This window comes from Acipenser ruthenus, chromosome 7 (assembly GCF_902713425.1).
Source record: "Acipenser ruthenus chromosome 7, fAciRut3.2 maternal haplotype, whole genome shotgun sequence".
Classification (NCBI taxonomy): domain Eukaryota; kingdom Metazoa; phylum Chordata; class Actinopteri; order Acipenseriformes; family Acipenseridae; genus Acipenser; species Acipenser ruthenus.
This window is the reverse complement of record NC_081195.1, coordinates 19,834,524-19,853,386: the sequence shown is the minus strand read 5'-3', so window position 1 is coordinate 19,853,386 and position 18,863 is coordinate 19,834,524. Positions and strand designations below refer to the sequence as shown.

The 18,863-nt window shown below is 39.9% G+C and overlaps 1 protein-coding gene across 15 annotated transcripts in view; it reads right to left on the bottom strand.

The window, feature by feature from the left end:
• LOC117416038 (sorbin and SH3 domain-containing protein 1) overlaps nucleotides 1-18,863 on the bottom strand; it is an 83,164-nt gene that overhangs the window by 8,093 nt on the left and 56,208 nt on the right. For 5 of the 15 annotated variants that reach the window (XM_059026559.1, XM_059026557.1, XM_059026561.1 and 2 more), the window contains 10 exons: nucleotides 15,607-15,785; nucleotides 13,560-15,029; nucleotides 12,867-12,949; nucleotides 11,077-11,313; nucleotides 9,492-9,530; nucleotides 9,207-9,253; nucleotides 8,860-8,974; nucleotides 7,334-7,459; nucleotides 5,001-5,195; nucleotides 4,507-4,734 (listed from right to left, as the gene is read on the bottom strand). In XM_059026559.1, the coding sequence (XP_058882542.1) occupies nucleotides 4,507-4,734; nucleotides 5,001-5,195; nucleotides 7,334-7,459; nucleotides 8,860-8,974; nucleotides 9,207-9,253; nucleotides 9,492-9,530; nucleotides 11,077-11,313; nucleotides 12,867-12,949; nucleotides 13,560-15,029; nucleotides 15,607-15,785 (2,719 nt within the window). Of the gene's footprint in view, nucleotides 1-4,506; nucleotides 4,735-5,000; nucleotides 5,196-7,333; nucleotides 7,460-8,859; nucleotides 8,975-9,206; nucleotides 9,254-9,491; nucleotides 9,531-11,076; nucleotides 11,314-12,866; nucleotides 12,953-13,559; nucleotides 15,030-15,606; nucleotides 15,786-18,863 lie in introns of all 15 variants that reach the window. The other 10 variants (XM_059026562.1, XM_059026564.1, XM_059026558.1 and 7 more) reach the window with 9 other exon arrangements.

Below are 18,863 nucleotides of genomic sequence, written 5' to 3'. Positions count from 1 at the left end.
AATATTCCCTTTAAACATGCTTAGTGCAAACACAAAGAGGTGTGCGAGTTAGTAAATGGCCCCTCTAACCCCTACAGCAAACATCCAGAGAGTAAAGGATTGCAAAACACTCTGGAAGTCCACAGAGCACACGCTGGCAAAACACTGACCAGTGTGAGGGATTCTTTAGGTAACAGGAAGGGACGTAGCTGTGGGGAACATGCGTTGGTTAGCTCTATGTAGTATCTCAATATTTTGACTAAGGGTTTGCATTATCCCTCAGTGATGATGGTGGATCCTGCTTCACATAAAAGGGCCTCATTTACTATAGGTTCTTAAAAGTAGCCAGAAGACGTGTGTTTACACAATCCCATAACACACGTCTTAAAACTATAAATAAGTTGGTATTTACGAATGTGAACGCCGCTTATTAAGACGTGTGCTATGGGAATCATTAGCATATTAAGACGTGCCTTATCAGAGAAGATAAGGTGCGTCTTAACAAAGTGACGACATAGGGACCACTGACTATAAAGGAATGAGCAGAGATTGAGATACGCAGTTGTCAGTTCTTGACTTATATATATATATATATATATATACTAAATATATGTATTAAATACTCTATAATGGCGTTTGAAAGGCAAGATCACAAAAATAAATAAATACAAAGTTATAAACAATCCTACCTAGACACAGTCATGGCTGTACAGTATATATAAAAAGCATTATAGTAGCCTATTCTTTTTTTTATCCATCATTGATTAGATCAGTCTGTAGCCCTTAGGCTACATTAATGAAACTGTGAACGAAGTATGGACCAGGCATTTAGACCAGGTGGCATATTTCAGCGATCAACATATTTCTGTACATTGAAATGCCGTCCACGTGTTTTACAACGTGGATCTAGCAGACACCAATTGCAAGAAATGCACAGGTAATAAATACTAGGAGTAACTATACTGTACATAGCCTACTGTGTAATCTCTTGTAGCTAGACAAAGCCTACTGTGACATCTCTTGTAGCTAGACCATTTTTTTTTTTAATAGTAAGCTTTTGTTTGCTTTTTATGTCTACAGGCTACGTAAAAACATTTATTTTCAATGTCCTGTTACTTATTTTGTTTGTACAGTTTTATTTAATCACAATATACCTTTATATAGACGCATTTCTGTTCAAAAGTTGTTTTTCTTCATTTATTTATTTTATACAGTCGGCTGGTATATGTGCATTTTAGTATATAAACACATTTATTTTAAAATTAGTCTTACTTATTGTGACAAAGAGCGAATGAATCTGATTCAACAATCTCCCTCTCGACCTGTGAGAGCGCTGTACAGCAGGAATTGCGTGTCCCGTACTGAATGTTTCGGCAGTTTATTCTGGGGGCAGTCGGAAGCCGGCCATTCAGGAAAGGGATGGCGTCACGGTACCAGGAGTTACCGCCCTAGTACGGTAAGCAAAGTTTCTTTCATGAATTAGAGGAGACATGATTGAACTAGCTATTGGAGGGGGCGGGGCTGAGGATACTTTAGGGGGACGTGACGCCATAATCGGTTCCTTTGCTGTGGTTGATGGGAGGAAACGAGCACTGTTTGGAGCGAGAGTTAAGTGTTTTTTGTTTGTTTTGCAACAGTGTGTCTTTTATCATTGCCAGGGTAATTAAGCATGGATCTGGGAGCTGCAGCCTGGGGCCAGCGATTCACCCGGACTTCACCGCACCTGCAGTTAACCAAGCATCACTGTTTCCAGCACCACACCTGCACTAAGAGCACGCACTGTCCGGAGACGTGTCTGTGTTTGTGTTGTGTCTGTAGTTTTCGTTATTATTATTTCGGGACTGGTAATACCCATTGTTGGGTAGAGCCAGCGTTGAGCCCGGTTTTGTGCTGGCAATACCCATTGCTGGGTAGAGCCAGCTTTATTATTTAAACAGTGGTGCGGAAAATTAAAGGATCTTGAACCATGAACTTTGTGTTTGTCCTTGTCTGGAGCACCTGCATCACCCTTTCACTACGAACTGCTACCCACACGTTCACACTTATTTATAGAGTTTCGGATGTGTAGTATCGTACATACATATACCTGTACCTTGTGCTGACAGACAGCTTAAAGACGGATCTCGGCTTGTAACACCTGTTTTCCATCAGTGCTATCTAGCACGCGATGTAAGGTGTGCTTCATGGTTAGCACAGTTTAGTAAATATCGTCTGAATATAATTAGCCTCATTAGTGCTCTCATGCCACTTCATTTGAATACATCACCACCATCTTATACTTTAAGTCGCGCTTTAATGTGGTTGATAAATACGGGATTATCTAGCATGCACCTTTAGAACCTTTAGAAATAAGGTCCAAAAAGACTATACTTTGAGCAAGTCATTCTGCTCTCAAGCTGAAACTAAATTCACAATCACGTCCGCAACCTTGCAACTGAGGATTGATGTGTAATTCTACAATTATATTGATGTCTGTAGATCAAGCTTAAACATTATTTAGATATGGGGATTATTTAACTGATCAGCATAGGCCTGTTTGTGAAAATCAAACCGATCTGGCTTGTTCCTTTTCTGACAGGTGCAGTTAATATGCTACCCATACAAAGAATCAGCAATATTTAAAGACTGCAATTATTTCATATACAGTAATTCACTTTCACCTGTTTAGTATCGGTTATAACTCAGCTAACACAACACAAACACACACACACAAAACAGAGAAGAATACAGGCATGGTCTGGTCACCTTAAACAGTAGATTACTATAGAAAAACCAATACAAAAACTATTCTTGGAAACATGTTAACAATACACATCCCCAAAAGACACTGATGTTAGCGGAGAGGTCTGCTTTGTGAGGCACACACAGGATTTTAGTGCGAGCCATGCAGGCAGAGTGGTGGTGGCAGTATTACCTGGGTCCCGCTGCCCAGGGACCTGAGTGGGGGCGGAGGCCTGGCCAGGACAGCAGGAGGGGGGGAGAGAGATGGGGAGGAGACAGGGGCAGATGGAAGAGCAGGGCTATGGACTGTTCTACTAAGGTCTGAACTCTTTGAACAAAAACAAAGTAAAAAGAAGGTCATACCAGCTCAAGAGGTTTCCTTCTGTTTTAAACTGAAACAGAGTGTCTATCGGCTCCCTTCTGAGCATGCTGTAATAAAGCATGCCAACCCAAGATATGCAAAGAGCTGTTTAAAGGGTGACAGGACACCACAGCCAGACTCACTGAGTTTCAACCATGTTTTATGTGTTTAGAAAGGTAAAAAACAATCAATTCCAGCTCATTCATGATCTCATTAAACAAAATGAGATGCTGTTTCAAGAACAATGAATAGCACACAAGCTGGGTTTCCTTTACACAACATGCTGTTGTTAATTATTTAAAAGATGTAATAAAAGCAATACTTTATCATTTGCAATTTACACAGCTGGGAGGGTGCAGCCCAAATTCAAACTTTTTTGATAATCACTCGAATCAGTCATTGCTTATATACTTCCTGTTTCTTTTATTGCAGTTCCCCTAACAACTAGTAGCATGGTCTTTGTATATCCAAGTACAATATATACACCTTCTACAGCCAGACATCTCCAAAGTAATGGCCTAGATTAAACTACAAAGCAAACTCATTCTGTTGCTTCAGACACATGCTGCAGACTGGAGGCAATCTTTAAAAGCCACCTTGAACTTGTCACACACAAAAGTTCTACACATTTTCAAAAACTATTGATCAAAACTCTGCAATGCTTTGGGGAGTGGCAAACCTAATAAGCTAATACAGTGTTTCAACAAGTAGCATGAACTCTACATGAACTAAAATAGAACTTCTTTTTCATCATTTCACACCCACACACCATGCGTACTTCAACCACTATTCTTGTGAACTGCCACTAATTGTAAAGTATATTGCTTCTTAAACACGTCCTAAAAGTATACTCTCATATAGGATTTTGTAAATAGGGCACCTATAGTTAAACAATGAGTTATTAAGTAATAATATAAAATACAAAGGGAAAATATAGATTTGACAATACACAGTCTTATATAGGAGTATAGAATAGGGCTTGCAGGCACACTTCTAAAACTGACTGCTCACAGCTGGCTTTGTTCATGCAGCTACAGTAAACTCCAGCACACTCATGCAGGGGATACCTTTTCTTGGCTACTCTGCCACCCTCTGTTATCACTGCCTCCTTCTGTACCCTGCACAATACTGAGCAGCTCCTGACACAGACGGCTCTCCTCTAGCTCTCTAGAGAGCAGCCGCTCTTCGGGGCTCAGGGCCCTGGCTGGGCTCCTTCTGTGGAGGTCGGGGGAGTGAGCCAGGGGGCTGTGCAGGGTGGGCGGTGGGGTGGAGGGGAATTCAGGGAAGGTGGGCGAGGGGGAGCACAGCAGCCGTTCCTCTCCCTGAGGAGGGGTAAAGGTGACGCTGGGGGCGGTGGAGTGGGGGCGAGGTGGATAGACAGGCAGGGGGGAGGTGGCTGAGCGCGGGGTGGAGCTGCCGGAGAGGCTGTAATGAGAGAGGCTGACCGAGGGAGTTGGGCTGGCTGCGGCGGATGGAGACAGATAGTCCCCATAGGAGTAGAAGCCTTCAGGCAGCGGCGGGAGAGGGGGGGTGACCGCCGGGGTACTGCTGCGAGACACCCCCATGGTCAGGGCCAGCCACTCTGAGGTGATGGCCTGCACTTCAGGGGAGACTGCCCTGCGCATGGGCGGAGGAGGAGGGGGGGTCGGAGTGTGGAGCCTGTAGTGCACACACTTCAGGGAGAGAGAAAGAAAAAAAAGAGGTGGAAAAAAATGAAGAAAAGAAGGAAACAACTTAACAGATGGGATGAAATATTTTTTTACAGAAACCAAAAGAATAGAGAGACTGATTTAAAAAAAAAAAGTGTAAATCAGAGATGAATAAACAAACCAAACAAACTTCATGTTACAATTTTTTTCCAATCAGATTTTCCTAAGCTGGGTTAGGTTTCCGTTCCCTTGGGGCAGTGGTGCTGGGATCTCATCACACAGCAACTTACCTGTGGTGAGGCCGTGGAGCTGCGGTCTGGAGAGTGGCTTGCAGGCGGGTCTGGGTACTCCACAGCGTTCTTGACGCGAGGCCGCTTCAGGACCTCGATGTAGGTGACTGGGAAGATGCCCTGGCGGCTGGTGCCCGAGATCTTGCCCTCATACCAGTTCTCATCTACCCTGCGGATAAGTGTGATCCTCTCCCCCTGGTGGTGGAACAGTGGTACAGCAGTGTCAGGGTAGGGTGAACACCGAAACCAAGGTTTTAAAACACACTTTCTTACTGCTTGTTATCATTAACATTCTCACCACCAATTTTTGATTTTTAATAAATATTTTAAATGACCTGGTTATTACCATTTAAAAAACATCTTATCACTTATTAGCATACAACTTTATCACTGTGTTTTTCACTTTGAAATTTGCCACATTCCTACATTTGATGGAAGTACTTCTATCACTATTCACACCCTGAGTTACAGGTATGGTTGAGGAAGTTACTTACTAGTTACTTAAACAAAATTGTAACTAGTTACTGTGATTTATTACTTTAAAAAAATAATTACAGTTACCACGATTTACTTCTGTCAGTTTACATTTTACAGAGATACTTTTTTCGATTTGATCAGGCTGCAGTTCGAAATATTCTTTTCAAACCATCCTCCTCTGCAGTTTGTAGCAAATTATATGAAAAGCATGTAAGGTTTGATTTGCACTGAAGTGCTTTCTAAATTTCCATGCTGTGCATTAGCTGTAGTCCTTTTGTTTTTTAAATGTAATAAAAAGTAACAAAATAATTTTTTAACATAAGGTATACACACATGATTACATTGTGAGGTATTTATTACTCCGTCTGATGGGAAAAAAGACAAACTGCATTTGTTCAATTCAGAACAAAGACAGAACAACATTTTAGTCATCCAGTACCAGAGCAATCACACAGGTGTTTTTAAAATGAAACTGTTTAGCGGAAATCAAGAGATTTCCTGTTTCCAGACCTGTGTTAAGCTATGCACACCTGGACAGACACATGGAATGCACTGTTTTTATAATGAGATAACTCATTCCACCCCGCTGCACTCTGCTGTCAATGCTATTCTAATGCCCATTTGAGCACAAACAAGTTCAAAAGGTAACAACCCAAGACCTTCCTGTTCCACGCATGTTTTCAAGATTGAAGTGATTATATCTTATCTACTCTCCACTTCCATGTGTTATATATGTTTCAAATGTCCAGTTAAGAAAATACTCAAACAAAACAAACACCACATGTTCTAGTAAACATGCCTTTTAAATTTAAAATACAATATTCAGTATTGTTTGGTTGGTTTTCCAGCCATGATTTCAGTTAGTGTTGCACTTGCTTGGTCATTTCACCTGGAGGGTGGCTTCTTTCCTGTCATTACCCAACCAGTTGCTTCCTCTGTTGACTGACACGATTTAAGCCAATAACATGCTTTGACCCACAATACACTTCTGAGGTTTAATGACCAAGAAAGTGCAAGTATATCAGACATCCTGTGAAAAGGCTTAGAACATGAGAACTGTATTAAACCTAGAGTTGTACTAGATTATCATTTTAAAACTGAAAATGTTTGTGTGTATTTTCTTTTGTAACTGCAAATGTAATACCTAACCGCTAATGGAAGTTCAAAACAAGTATTTTTATGGAATGATTTGCTACAATTACTTTTAAGAGAGCAGGGATTATTAAAATATAGGGGTTTTTAAACATAAAACTCACAGTTTAGTTTAATTAAATCTTTCAGCATGAAGTACAAAATGATGTACTTAAATTACAGTGACATCATCTTACAATTTAGAAATGCGACATAAATACTACACACTATTGGTGTACTGCTGCCCTCTTCTGGTACATAGTCACAAGTCTTTAGATTGATTTATCTCCATTAATTTGGTTTGAATGGTACCAAGAATTTTTAAGACTGTAGTTTCATTTATATTTTACGTTTAGTTTCAGTGTAAAAAACAAAGCTTTTCCTAAATAATTATTTTTAATGATTTAATTTTAAATATTCAGTTTCGATGGCATGACCTTATCAGTGTCTATGGCTACGCCATTTTACTGAGCCATTTAATGTGCCAGAGGTTTTGTCATAATAATATTGTTAAACATAAAGGGCCATCAATAACTATTAAATATTCAAAAGCACTCAAAAGATCAATTTAATGACAAACGATTCCACTAGAAGTCTTCAACACTGAAAAAGACCTAGTCGAAATGTTAGTTATTGAATGTATCAAGTTTCTTTTAGTACTGTTGTAAACGTAAAGATTGGAACAGTGTGACACGGTGTGAAGGTGTTTAAATGTGGCTCTGTACCTTTCTGAAGGACATCTCCACCACTGTGTCTCCAGTGAAGTTGAACCTGGCCAGGGCCTCTCCGTACTCCAGCACCTGCACCGGGGGCACCTTCTTCGGCTGCGCTTTCTCAGTGGGAGGAAGCAGCTTTCAAAACAAAAACACCACAATAGCGGTTCATTCACTTTCCAGTGGGTAATGTGGAAACATCCTGCTGGAGATTCCAGAAACAGCTGTTTCCTGGAGGATGCATCCCCAAAAAAACAAAAATGTCCCTTTTTTATTTCACTTCCTGGGTTATTACAGAGATCTTATTTATAACCGCCTACTGCTGCAGGTGTTCGTAGTAGCATTTGGCTCACAGCAGGCTTCAAGGGAGAGGTACATGTGTGGAACTACAGATAAATCTACAACTGGGCTATGTAAACAATCTGGACTCTAAACAAGGTCTGCTTTCTGATAAAGTGTAGTAAACAGATACCAACTACTTTTAGATTAAGCATGATTGTGGGGCAATGTGTAGTTCTGTGATTGAAGTTTTATGAACTGGAAAACAGTACCTGGAGAAGGCTGACATTATTATTTCAGTCATGGGTGCATCTAGATTAAGTCTAGAAATCTTTTTATGTCAGCTGGCTTATTATTTCAGATAGCTCACACTTTCCAGGATCTTTGCCATCTGTGAATGTTTTTGTTCTCACTAAACTCATATATACAATTCCAAGTTTGTGCACGGTGTGTATTCTGTAGGACGTCGTGGAACATGCTTTTCTGTCTTTCCTTACTGATGGCTTACTGTAAAGCTGGACAGACATATGGAATGCACAGTTTGTATTATGAGATAACTCATTCCATCTACGCACAAACACATTCAGAGGGCTGGTCCAGGGCTACACCATTCCTGCTGCACTAATGTTTGCAATCTAATGTTACACGAATGTTTCATAGGGATCGAAAGAGCAGGGATCATTAAAGCATATGGACTTTCAAAATGTTTGTTAAGAGTAATAATTTAACATCATGCAGTCCCAAATGATGTACACATTATGTAAATGACATGTACAGTGACATAACCTTACCATTTGATGTATATGGGGAGAAACTTGTCATAAATACAACATATTTACCAACTGAATTTAAAGTCATGACAGAATTGCAGCACTACAGGCATTAGCAAAAACTGGAAGCAAGAGTTGGACATACAGCATGGTTCAATATCAAATGTATTCATCCATATCGACCGCACCATTTTTTATTTGTAAAACAGAAATAAAACCATGAATGTAACCAAAAGGAGCAAGAAGCTACTTAATATATCTGGAAGTCTGATTAATAGATTTTGACAAAGAAACAAAAAGGTGCAAATTGTACTTGTGCAAAGACCTTGATAAATCTAGTGCAGTGGGTGTGCTGCGTAAGCCACTCACTGATAGAACCCATTTCAGTTCAGTCACTCAACACATGTGCTACACCAGTGTCAAAACCATTTTGGTTACAGTGTCTAACATCACTGTTTTGGTGGATGTGATACAGCAGCATGGTGTTACCTCCACGTATGTTCTGGGAAAGATCCCAACTGTTCCATGGTGCTCCCCTTCGTACCAGTTCTGATCGATCTGTCGGCAGATGTAGACAATGTCCCCCTTTTGGAAAGGCAGTTCCCTGAAACAATAAAACACAGACTCATGGGGGGGGGGGGGGCTTCTATTAGAAAATACAGCCCAGTGTTTCCCTGTCCCATGCTGTACAGAATTGTAGTATTTATGTACTTTACATTCAGCAGTGCCATTTTGATATCAGAACACGGTTTTGTAGACTGGTTTTATGGTGCAGATGGAAATGTTTTAATTAAGTCACAATGTGGAAGTAGAACTGAGCTGGTAATTCTACTCACTTCAGTGTTTGTGCTTTGAAGTCAAATTTAGCTCTTGCTGGCACCATCTGAAAATAACAGGGACAAAATTAATACAATTATTCAACCAAACCAAATGATACAAAAAAATGGGGATCTGGAATACATTTCACATCCATTCCTAAATAGATAGCTACTGACATCTAGTGGTCATGTACTGTAATTGCATGCTTTTTTCTTAGGGCCACCCCCGTGCACTGTCACATTTTTTTTTTTGCTGGTATTATAAAGAAAACAAAAGGTTTTATTAGTTTGAAATCTACTTACACACATTGTTTCCCCAGTCAACGGTTCATTTTTTAAATACTGTAATCATGAAAGTTGAAAAAAAATGAATTAATTCCTTTTAGATTAAAGAGAAATATATCATCTTAGAAGACTGGACAGGGAAAGCAGTGACCATCAACTTTAAGATTGAATCAGATTTAGAAACAGCTTCTTCAGAAAAAAAGAAGGAAAGATTTGTTCTTTATATTTTACAAGCGTGAATATAAGACAGTAAATGTGACAGTGATATGTTTCTTTTTGGTGTGCACTGCAGAAAAAAGTTTGGAAAAATCATCTGACAGACCTAACTTCTAGTCCACTTTCCATGTACTGCCTTATTGTTGGAAATGACATTCACCACTACTGCTGCTTTGCATAACCACAATATTATTTTAGTGTTCACACATAAATAGCTATCCTTTTAGAACAGTTAGTCTTATTTAGCGAGAGCTTTTCAATCCTGAACACCTCCTGCCTGCCATTCTGTCCTGAGACTCTCTCAAGCACACTGAGAATTGTGTCAATTATGAGGTGATTCTGTGAGGCTAGCCCAAAGCAAGCTGAGGCCTCCAAACTAATTTCACTTGAGTCTCGAAACAAGAGCTCCAGAATTGAACGAATGCTACTGAACACTGTTTGGATACACCTCAGTGTAAAGGACCTAGCTAAAATGACGTTGACTCTGAACTTAACACACTAAACTGCCAATAACAGAAACAAGGAGACGTTTCCCCAGGATTTGCAGATATTCTAATGCTCTTTTCTAAGTATAGAAATCGTGTTCAGTTTCTCCATACAAACCCCAGTGGAAATTGATTTCTTGTGTTTACACGTGGCATATGTGTATAGATGTAAAAAAAATAAAAGAAAAAACATCTGCAGGTTATGAATAACGCTGTTTAACACTGATGTAAGCAAAGCATGAATCACAGGATCCTGCAACAACCTGCCTCTCCGACTCCTTTTTGTAATGTGCAATGCTGCTGAAACACTGCCAGTGTCAATGCTACTGCCTTGTGTTAATATGCAAACTGGGTGCTCTGTATAACTACAAGAGAAATACTGAAACATGTCTAATTGAATTAGTTTCTAATAGCGTGTTTGGATGTTGTGTACTTGGTCTGTTATCTGTACTTGGGGTAGGTATGGAGAGAAAACACTGAACTGAACTACTGTTTAATTGCCCTTTATAATCTAGAATGAGCTAAAATGAGCTAACTGGACTACTATTCTGTTTTACTTATGGTAGCATTCACATCACATCACAAAAAAAAAAAAACATGTAAATGTAAAGAAAAAAAGGAAAGCGTTTATTTTATAGCCAATGCCAAAATTAGGTAAATAAGGTAAAATAGACACAAAGACAGGACAAAATACGGCAACAAGCAGAAAATACATCAAGGCGAATTCCACTACCAATGAAACGCAGGTTATGTGCTTGAACGCATGCATCACAGGCACCGGAGATGCAGGCATGCTAATAATGCAGGCGGAGTGATCATTCCTGTACCAGCAGCCATGTTAAGGTAGAAGCAGCATCTACACATCTAATGAGTCAATGTCTGGAGAGCGGATGTTGACCTACAGCATTACATAATGTGGGAGGCAAATCTTGCTTTGGATCAAGCAGTTGATTGAGGTAACTGGAACAGACCTCAGACCCAGAATTCCTCTCATCTGCATCATCAACGTTAAGGAGGTCCCCGAATCGATCGTTAGTGATAAACTGGTGATGTGTTAGAAAGAGTCCATTGTGCCTTCTAGATGCAATATCAGCTTCCTCTTGCTCTCGTTTAAGACGTCTCTGCTCCTCTAAAAGTTTCTGTTGTGAAAATTGCATAAAATTGCATAAAATAAATTATCTGATCAGCTTAGAAATCAAATATATTATAAATGATAAATATACCAAATATGTGAAGCTAGTTATTAATGAAAAACAAACAAATGCTTTGTAACAAATAAAAAGACAGAAAAAAAAAATGAATTGCAAGTTTTAGGCCTTCTATGTACACCCCATTTGGATGCAGTTAGTTGAAAGATGTAGGTGACCATCAGTAAAACGAGAAAACAAACCTCTGTTGGGCTATTTAGAAAGAAACAGGGACACAGACAGACACACTACAGCTGAACAAGAACCTGAGGTTAAAGAGTTATCTGAAAGGTACTCCCTTTGGCACATTCCTCTGTACAGATCAGAAAACCAAGCCAATCAACCCACATGTACATTCAGAGTAAACAGCTGGACACAACGAGAGTTCTACCTGCTTGACAAAGTTTCACTTGCCAAAATCTTTTAGCCAAAAGGCTTTTTTGGTTTGTTTTGTTTGATTATTATTTTTTGTTTTGTAATTGAGATTAATTCTTTCATTGTTAATTTGAAAATCATAATAGTAAATATATAATATTAAACTATATAAACAGTGAAACACAATGACATTCAATACAATGTGTTTTGTTTGTTTCTGACCAGTTACAAATTGGTTCATACCTCAATCCTGCAACCCTCACAGTGGCCCATTTCTTGTCTCTCTGGTGATCCAAGGTAGACTGGTTGGAAGAGTTGAATTTTTCTCAACTCTCCTGGTGGCCACAAGACTGAGGTATGAACCAGCCTTTACCTAGGATGTCATTTTTGACAAGCAGCAGTGCTTTTACCAGATGAGCCCCTTATAATCAACCAATATTTGTTAAAATACCAGAACATCTGTCCCAATTTTGATTTATTTATTTTGTCATCCAAAATTAGGTCTGCATAGAACAAATATTAATTAAAGGTTAACACATTCAAAAAGTTATATTTTTGTATAAAATGTGTGTCCTCTCAAATAAACAGGGTGATTGTCTTCATACTATCCCAGAAGAAACATGGTCAGTGGAGGCCCTTACAGTCCTAGTGTATTTACCTGAATATAACAAAGGGTTATGCTTTCATTTCAGATTTACATATATCCCAAAAGACTGTTTTCAAGGTATTAAGAACATATACATTCAAAGAGACTTCATCCTTTTTTAAACACTTGCATGAGGGTCACATTGAAGCTGTTTTGCGCATTGTTTTCCAGGGCCTAGTAAAAAACCTGGGCCCGGTACAGCCTTTGAAATTGTATACCCCATATAAAACATTACTGGCTTGACTTTAAAAATACCCAATTTTTGTAGAAATATAGACATATAAAAATGTTGAAAAGTCACATTTATTTTTTAAAAGCAATCATTTAAAACATTCCAGACAAGTAACATGGTTCTATAAGCAGCACACATCACAATTGATAATTCAACTGCTGAAGAATTCAAAATTCCATGACTTTTCATTTTTCATTCAATAACATGTTCCAATTGATAAACTGTGTATTTTTTTTCAAATCAATATATTACCTCTTTGTCATCGTAGCGTCTACGGACAACATCCTCCGGCGTAACCGAGCGTTCTGGGGCAAAATGCCGTGGCGAATCAGAATCTACTTAAAAGACAACAGTAGTTGGTATGCTTTTCACTTTAAAATGCACTTCATTTCAGTTGAAAGGAGCTCCTTTCCAAATCAATAGCTTGTGTCACTGTGCATTCATCTATCAAATATTAATTGACAGTGACTGTGATTCTCCAACGCAATGCCTCCTTTTACATCTCACAAACTAATAAAGAATTCCAGCTACAAGTAATGCATAATAATAAGCATAAGATAATGTGATTTTGCAGTTTTATAGAAAATGGTCATAAGCACTGATATAATGTTGGGGAGCTCATTTTAAAACTCCATGTGGAATGAAAAAAAATTAAACTGAGACTATGTCCAAGCAAATGATTAAGCACCTTAAAATACTTTATTTTACATGATATGTACCTTTTCTTTTTAAACGTGGGCACTGCATACACAGCATGCAAACAACACTGTAAAAAAAACTGATTCATGGCAAGATGTCAACCAAAAAAGTAGGAAAAAAAACAGACAGACTGGAATGAAGATTGCAATAGCACTGTTTAAAGACAGAAAAGCACAAGTGGGAGGACAGTTAAAAATGATCGGCCACACAGATGGGAGTGACACTTGAAAATATGGAAAAAGCCACCTCTGAGGTATACCCCCATCTCGGCCTGCGGATTGTTGTTGCGATCCAGGCTGTCATAGGCTGTGGTGAAGGGGACATTGTTTCCGTAAGCAATGCAGCCGTAGTGCTCACGAAGGGGGGAATTTGAGCCTTCGTTCTGGGTCTCCCCTGCTGTCTGACTGCTCAGTCTTTCCACAGCCTCCAGGGAGGACTGCCTCTGAGGAATGAGGGGCTTATCCTCTGAAAACAAGCACTGCAGGAAGCTGTTATCTAGCACACTTCCTTTAGGCTCCTTGGTACTGTCCCGGGCTGCTGATAAGACAACGGGAGATGGAGAATGTGTCTTTTTGTGCTCCTGCTGGAGAGGCTTTTTCAATCGGAAGGGCATGGGGCCCATCAGATAGAGGTTTCTAGGTAAAGTGTTCCTATTGTCTTGAGATCCTAATTTAGCCTGTGCCTTGGCTTGCTGTTCGTGGCGGCGGATGGTTGTAAATCTAGTGTAGGAGGCAGGGCAGGCTCCCTTGCACTGGTTTGCTTGGTGTCTGTGGGGTAGATGGACGCTGCTGGTGGAGCTGTCAGCCGAGGTGTTGGAGAGGCGGTCCAGCTCAGGCTCTGTACAGGCTGAGAGAGAGTCAGGCAGCACAGCGTCACTAAACTCAGAGGCTTGGTCAGCATCGCTCCCAGAGAAGGACGTGCTTTTCACCATGATCTTGATTTCCGGCTCCTCTTCTTTGCTTCTCTTTTGGGGCTCCACGAGGGATTCGGCAGAGAAAGCAGAGGCCATGTGGGGCGGGCAATGGGTAGGGCTTGGGCTCTTGCTGTGGTTTGATCTGGTGCTATCCAACATGGGCATGGATCGCGATCTCTGAATGATCTGCTCAAACTCAGTCACCCTGGAGGACACAGCGTGCCGGGGTATGTGCTCCGGTTCCTCCGCGCCTCCGAGCTTGCATCGCTCCTTGTGCTCAAACTGGGAGGTGATGTTCCTCACACTGCTGCTTCTGTTCGGACCCCCTTGGATCCCTGTGCGATTGATGTGATGCATGTTTCTGTACATGGTGCTAAACTCTGCAGCGTTGCTCCGCGGAGGAGCTGAGCCGCTGCGGGAATGTGTGCCGTACTCCTGCAGACTGGCGCTGCTCCCAGTCCTCCTCCCCAGCTCAGCCCTCTCCTTGTGGAGCAGTGACTCCACACTCTGCCCCACCTCGCTCACCAGCGCCCTCTGGCTGTTGAAATAGGTGGTGCCATCATGCAGGTCCTCGCAGCTCTGGGCTTTGGAGTGATGCACTGCAGAGGATTCCCTCGCCTGCAACCCAGTGCAGGGAGACACCATTTTGGGCTTGAATTTGGAGGGGAGGATTTCGGAAATGCAGGCTTTTGCGGCTGATAATGGCTTCTTATGCTTACATTTATTACCTAGCACATTACTAACTGTTCTGCTATTTACAGAAGAAGGTGAAATGATGTAAGCATTCCCACCTTTATGGTCCACTGGTAAGCATGCAGAACAATAGAATAAATAAAATCTATTAGGTGAAATATATTGGCATTGATCACAGATTAAGGCATGCTGATTGATAACATTTCCATAATGCCACTACACTAGCACATGTATTCTTGTTAGGAGAAACACAAATGGCTTCCAATGGCTCCTGACTGCAGTGTTATAAAAGGGAGCACTGTATATTGTTTAATTATTTGTATTTAACTATATATTATACAAATATATAGCATAGGGTGCTGTGTAAGATACTACACTGGCTATACACTGGCTATCATGAGAGGTGGAAAAGGTGAGACACAGTAACTCTCTAATAATTAAATTGTAGGTGTTCAGGCAGGTAACTGAAAATGTGACTTTTTGAACCTCTTTTTGCTTTAACACAGTAAAAAATAATACTGAAATAAAGAAATGATTGATTGATCTGAAGCAGGGGTTTAACTAAGAGCACTAAAACACAGCCCTTTCACTGTAGCCAGGCAGCATCCTGCAAGTTTTAGTGATCAAACTGTAGTGGAAATGAAAACAAATAAAACCAGAGCCCCTATAGCAGAAAGCATCGCCTACCTTTCGTAGAGCAGGAGCTGGATGGACGCTTGTTCAGACTGCTTAGCCCTTGCAGCGGAATGTCGCCGCCCTCCAGGACGCTCTTGTAAACGAGCCTCTCGCTCTCAGAGATCCCCTGATCGCCAAACATTGGCTCTGTCTCTCTTCTTACAGCATGGTAGTCAGGGGTATACATTGAGCTAGGAGAAAAGATGATGAAGGACTTTTAAGAACATAAGGACCAGGGGTCACAAATGGAGATTAGATAAAGCGACATTCAGAACAGAAAATAGTAGGCATTTTTTTACACAGAGAATTGTGAGGGTCTGGAACCAACTCCCCAGTAATGTTGTTGAAGCTGACACCCTGGGATCCTTCAAGAAGCTGCTTGATGAGATTCTGGGATCAATAAGCTACTAACAACCAAACAAGCAAGATGGGCCGAATGGCCTCCTCTCGTTTGTAAACTTTCTTATGTTCTTATGTTCTCTTATGACTTTTACAATGCACTTTCCCCCTGTGCCCTTTTATACTCCAGTATTCCTGAGCATGCTTAAACTAGATATAGAAAGATGAGAACAATGTGCTATATTCTGCTATCTGGAAAAGACAGCACATGTCTTGATTGATTGCGTACCAGTGACTCCACAGGAAGGCTGGATGGAAATACAAAGTCAATGCATCATTCTTGACAATTACTAAAATCCAGCTATGAGTCACAGGTATGCAAACGCCAGATGGAGAGATACTTTTGAAGCGATATCAGCCACTTATGTTGTCTCTGGGAAGAGGCAGATCTTGAAAGTTAATGTGCTTGTCCCATGCACTCTGAGGCATTTATATAAATATCCTTCAACTCCCTGGACAAAATCCTCCAGCTCTGATATTATTTGCTTTTCTGATATCATGAGCTTTCATCAACCAAGCTGCAGGTGCATACCTCAGAATAACAGCTTTAAAAGCCATTTTACTATAGAGACAGGCTTTGAATAAGAAAACAGAAGTCACAATGATAGGTTTAGGTAATCTACGGCTAAGTTATTGACTCAAATTGGATTAACAGGTGTATGCGTTTTAATTTCATCATTGAATTGTATTTTATGATTGTACAGACCTTCCTAGGTGTCAAAATGGGAAGGTTGATAAAGAGAGGGCTTATAACAGAAAGGTTACGGGATTGCACTGTTGTTCATTTTTGTAGAATGCTTCAGTTTTATTTGCTAAAATATGTAGCTAACTGTAGTGTTCTGTCTGTTGCCAATTCTGCGCATTTTCATTTAAAAACCTGTAAGCTACAGCTGAAAAGCTGTTTTCTAATTCATTATGGCATCCATGCAAGATTTAGATTCTGGGATACACAAAATAAGAATTAACCAACCTGCTTTCAACAGATACATCCTAAGAAAACTTGATGCAGATCTACCATCCACTGCACATTAGGCTAGGTTAGGTAAGAATATTTTGGCATTATTTTCTAGTACTTTTTTCAATACCAGAATCATAAAATTAAAATGAGATGTTTGTAAGAATTAACTGCTACAACTAAAATACTGCTTGCTACAATCAGGCTGAAAGAAATTGATCTATTTAGCTTAGAACAAAGAAGAATTAGGGGGGACTTTACTGAAGGACAGGCTTAGGACAGAGAAAGGAGACACCATTTCTCAGAGTGTGGTGAAGGTATGGATTGACGTTCTTAGCCACGCTGTTGATACAGACTCACTGGGACCCTTTAAGACTCATCTTGACAAAGTTTTGAGATCAATCAGCCATTAGGAACCGGACAAGTTCAGATGGGCCGAATGGCCTCCTCTCGTTCGTATGCTATTTACTTGAAATATACTTCTATGCTGAATACATTCAACTGTTAGCTGCAAACTAACCAAATCACAGAATATTGTAGCTCATGGATACAAGGTTAAGTACTTTTATCTAAATCGTTGTAAGGTTTTGATTTGAATACAGTTTTAAAAGTGTATTTAATGCATTGTTTTGTAATGCATTAACAAACAATGGACCACATTTGCAATGGGTTTACTCCAATCTTTAATTGGCTCCTTTTTGAAAGTGGGAAAACACCTGTTCTAATTTTACAAAACTAGAACTAGACAACTAAGTTATATAGAGAGCTCATAAGCACTTTAAAGTTGTTTTATGGAGGAACTGCTTTGAAAATATGGCCCGCTGTATCTTCTTTAAACTTTCTCTGTTTACGATCAGCCTGCATACTTTTCCTATATATTATTTATTTATTTCTTTGCAGACGCCCTTATCCAGGGTGACTTACAATTGTTACAAGATATCACATTATTGTTACATACAATTACATTTTTTACAAATTATTTTTACATACAATGACCCATTTATACAGTTGGGTTTTTACTGGAGCAATCTAGGTAAAGTACCTTGCTCAAGGGTACAGCAGCAGTGTCCCCCACCTGGGATTGAACCCACGACCCTCCGGTCAAGAGTCCAGAGCCCTAACCACTACTCCACTCTTCTACCCTTCAGTAGACTGTAGACTGAATATAAGTAGAAAATCTTTTCAATTACTTATTTAAATCCCTTGATGGTTACTTAAGGGATAACTTTACAGTGCAGTGAGTGCACAAGGAGATAACAGTGCTCCGAGTGGATATGCGTTTGCTTCAAAGTACAATACCTTAAAAAGCTTTTAATTTAACCCTTTTTAAAATCTACATCCGTATAGTATGTACTTACAGAAGAATATCAGCATGTATCCAATATCCAGTGGAATCAACAGGTTTTACAAGACACATTGGGTGGCTTGTACACCATCTATTAATCTTAATGTTAAAGCTATGTGTAACAAAAGGGAAGTAATACAGGTTTGATCCCATCTACCTTTTGAAACTCAGAATCAGAACTGGGGAATTGGCAGACCTTATTCAAATCACAGGCAGATATTCTACAACACTTGCTTTAACATTCTTATTTTAATTCAGTGTGTGTGCAGTGCACTTAACCTTGTAGTATAAAGTATGGGTACTGTAGGTACCTGTGTATCTATATTTAAATAACCATTTAGTTAGTGACATGCATCCCCATCACAGCTACAAATACACAATTAGAGCTCTTGTATCAGCATCATTAAAAAATAAAAATGACCTAGATTCAGCATATGAACATACTGACCAAAAAGAAAGTGATTAACAAGTTTCTTCAAACGTGGATAGAGGACCTCTACATACCTAGCACTCTTAATAACGGAAAAGAATGCCCTTTGCAAGTTTCAAAACAATTGTACAAGCAATTCT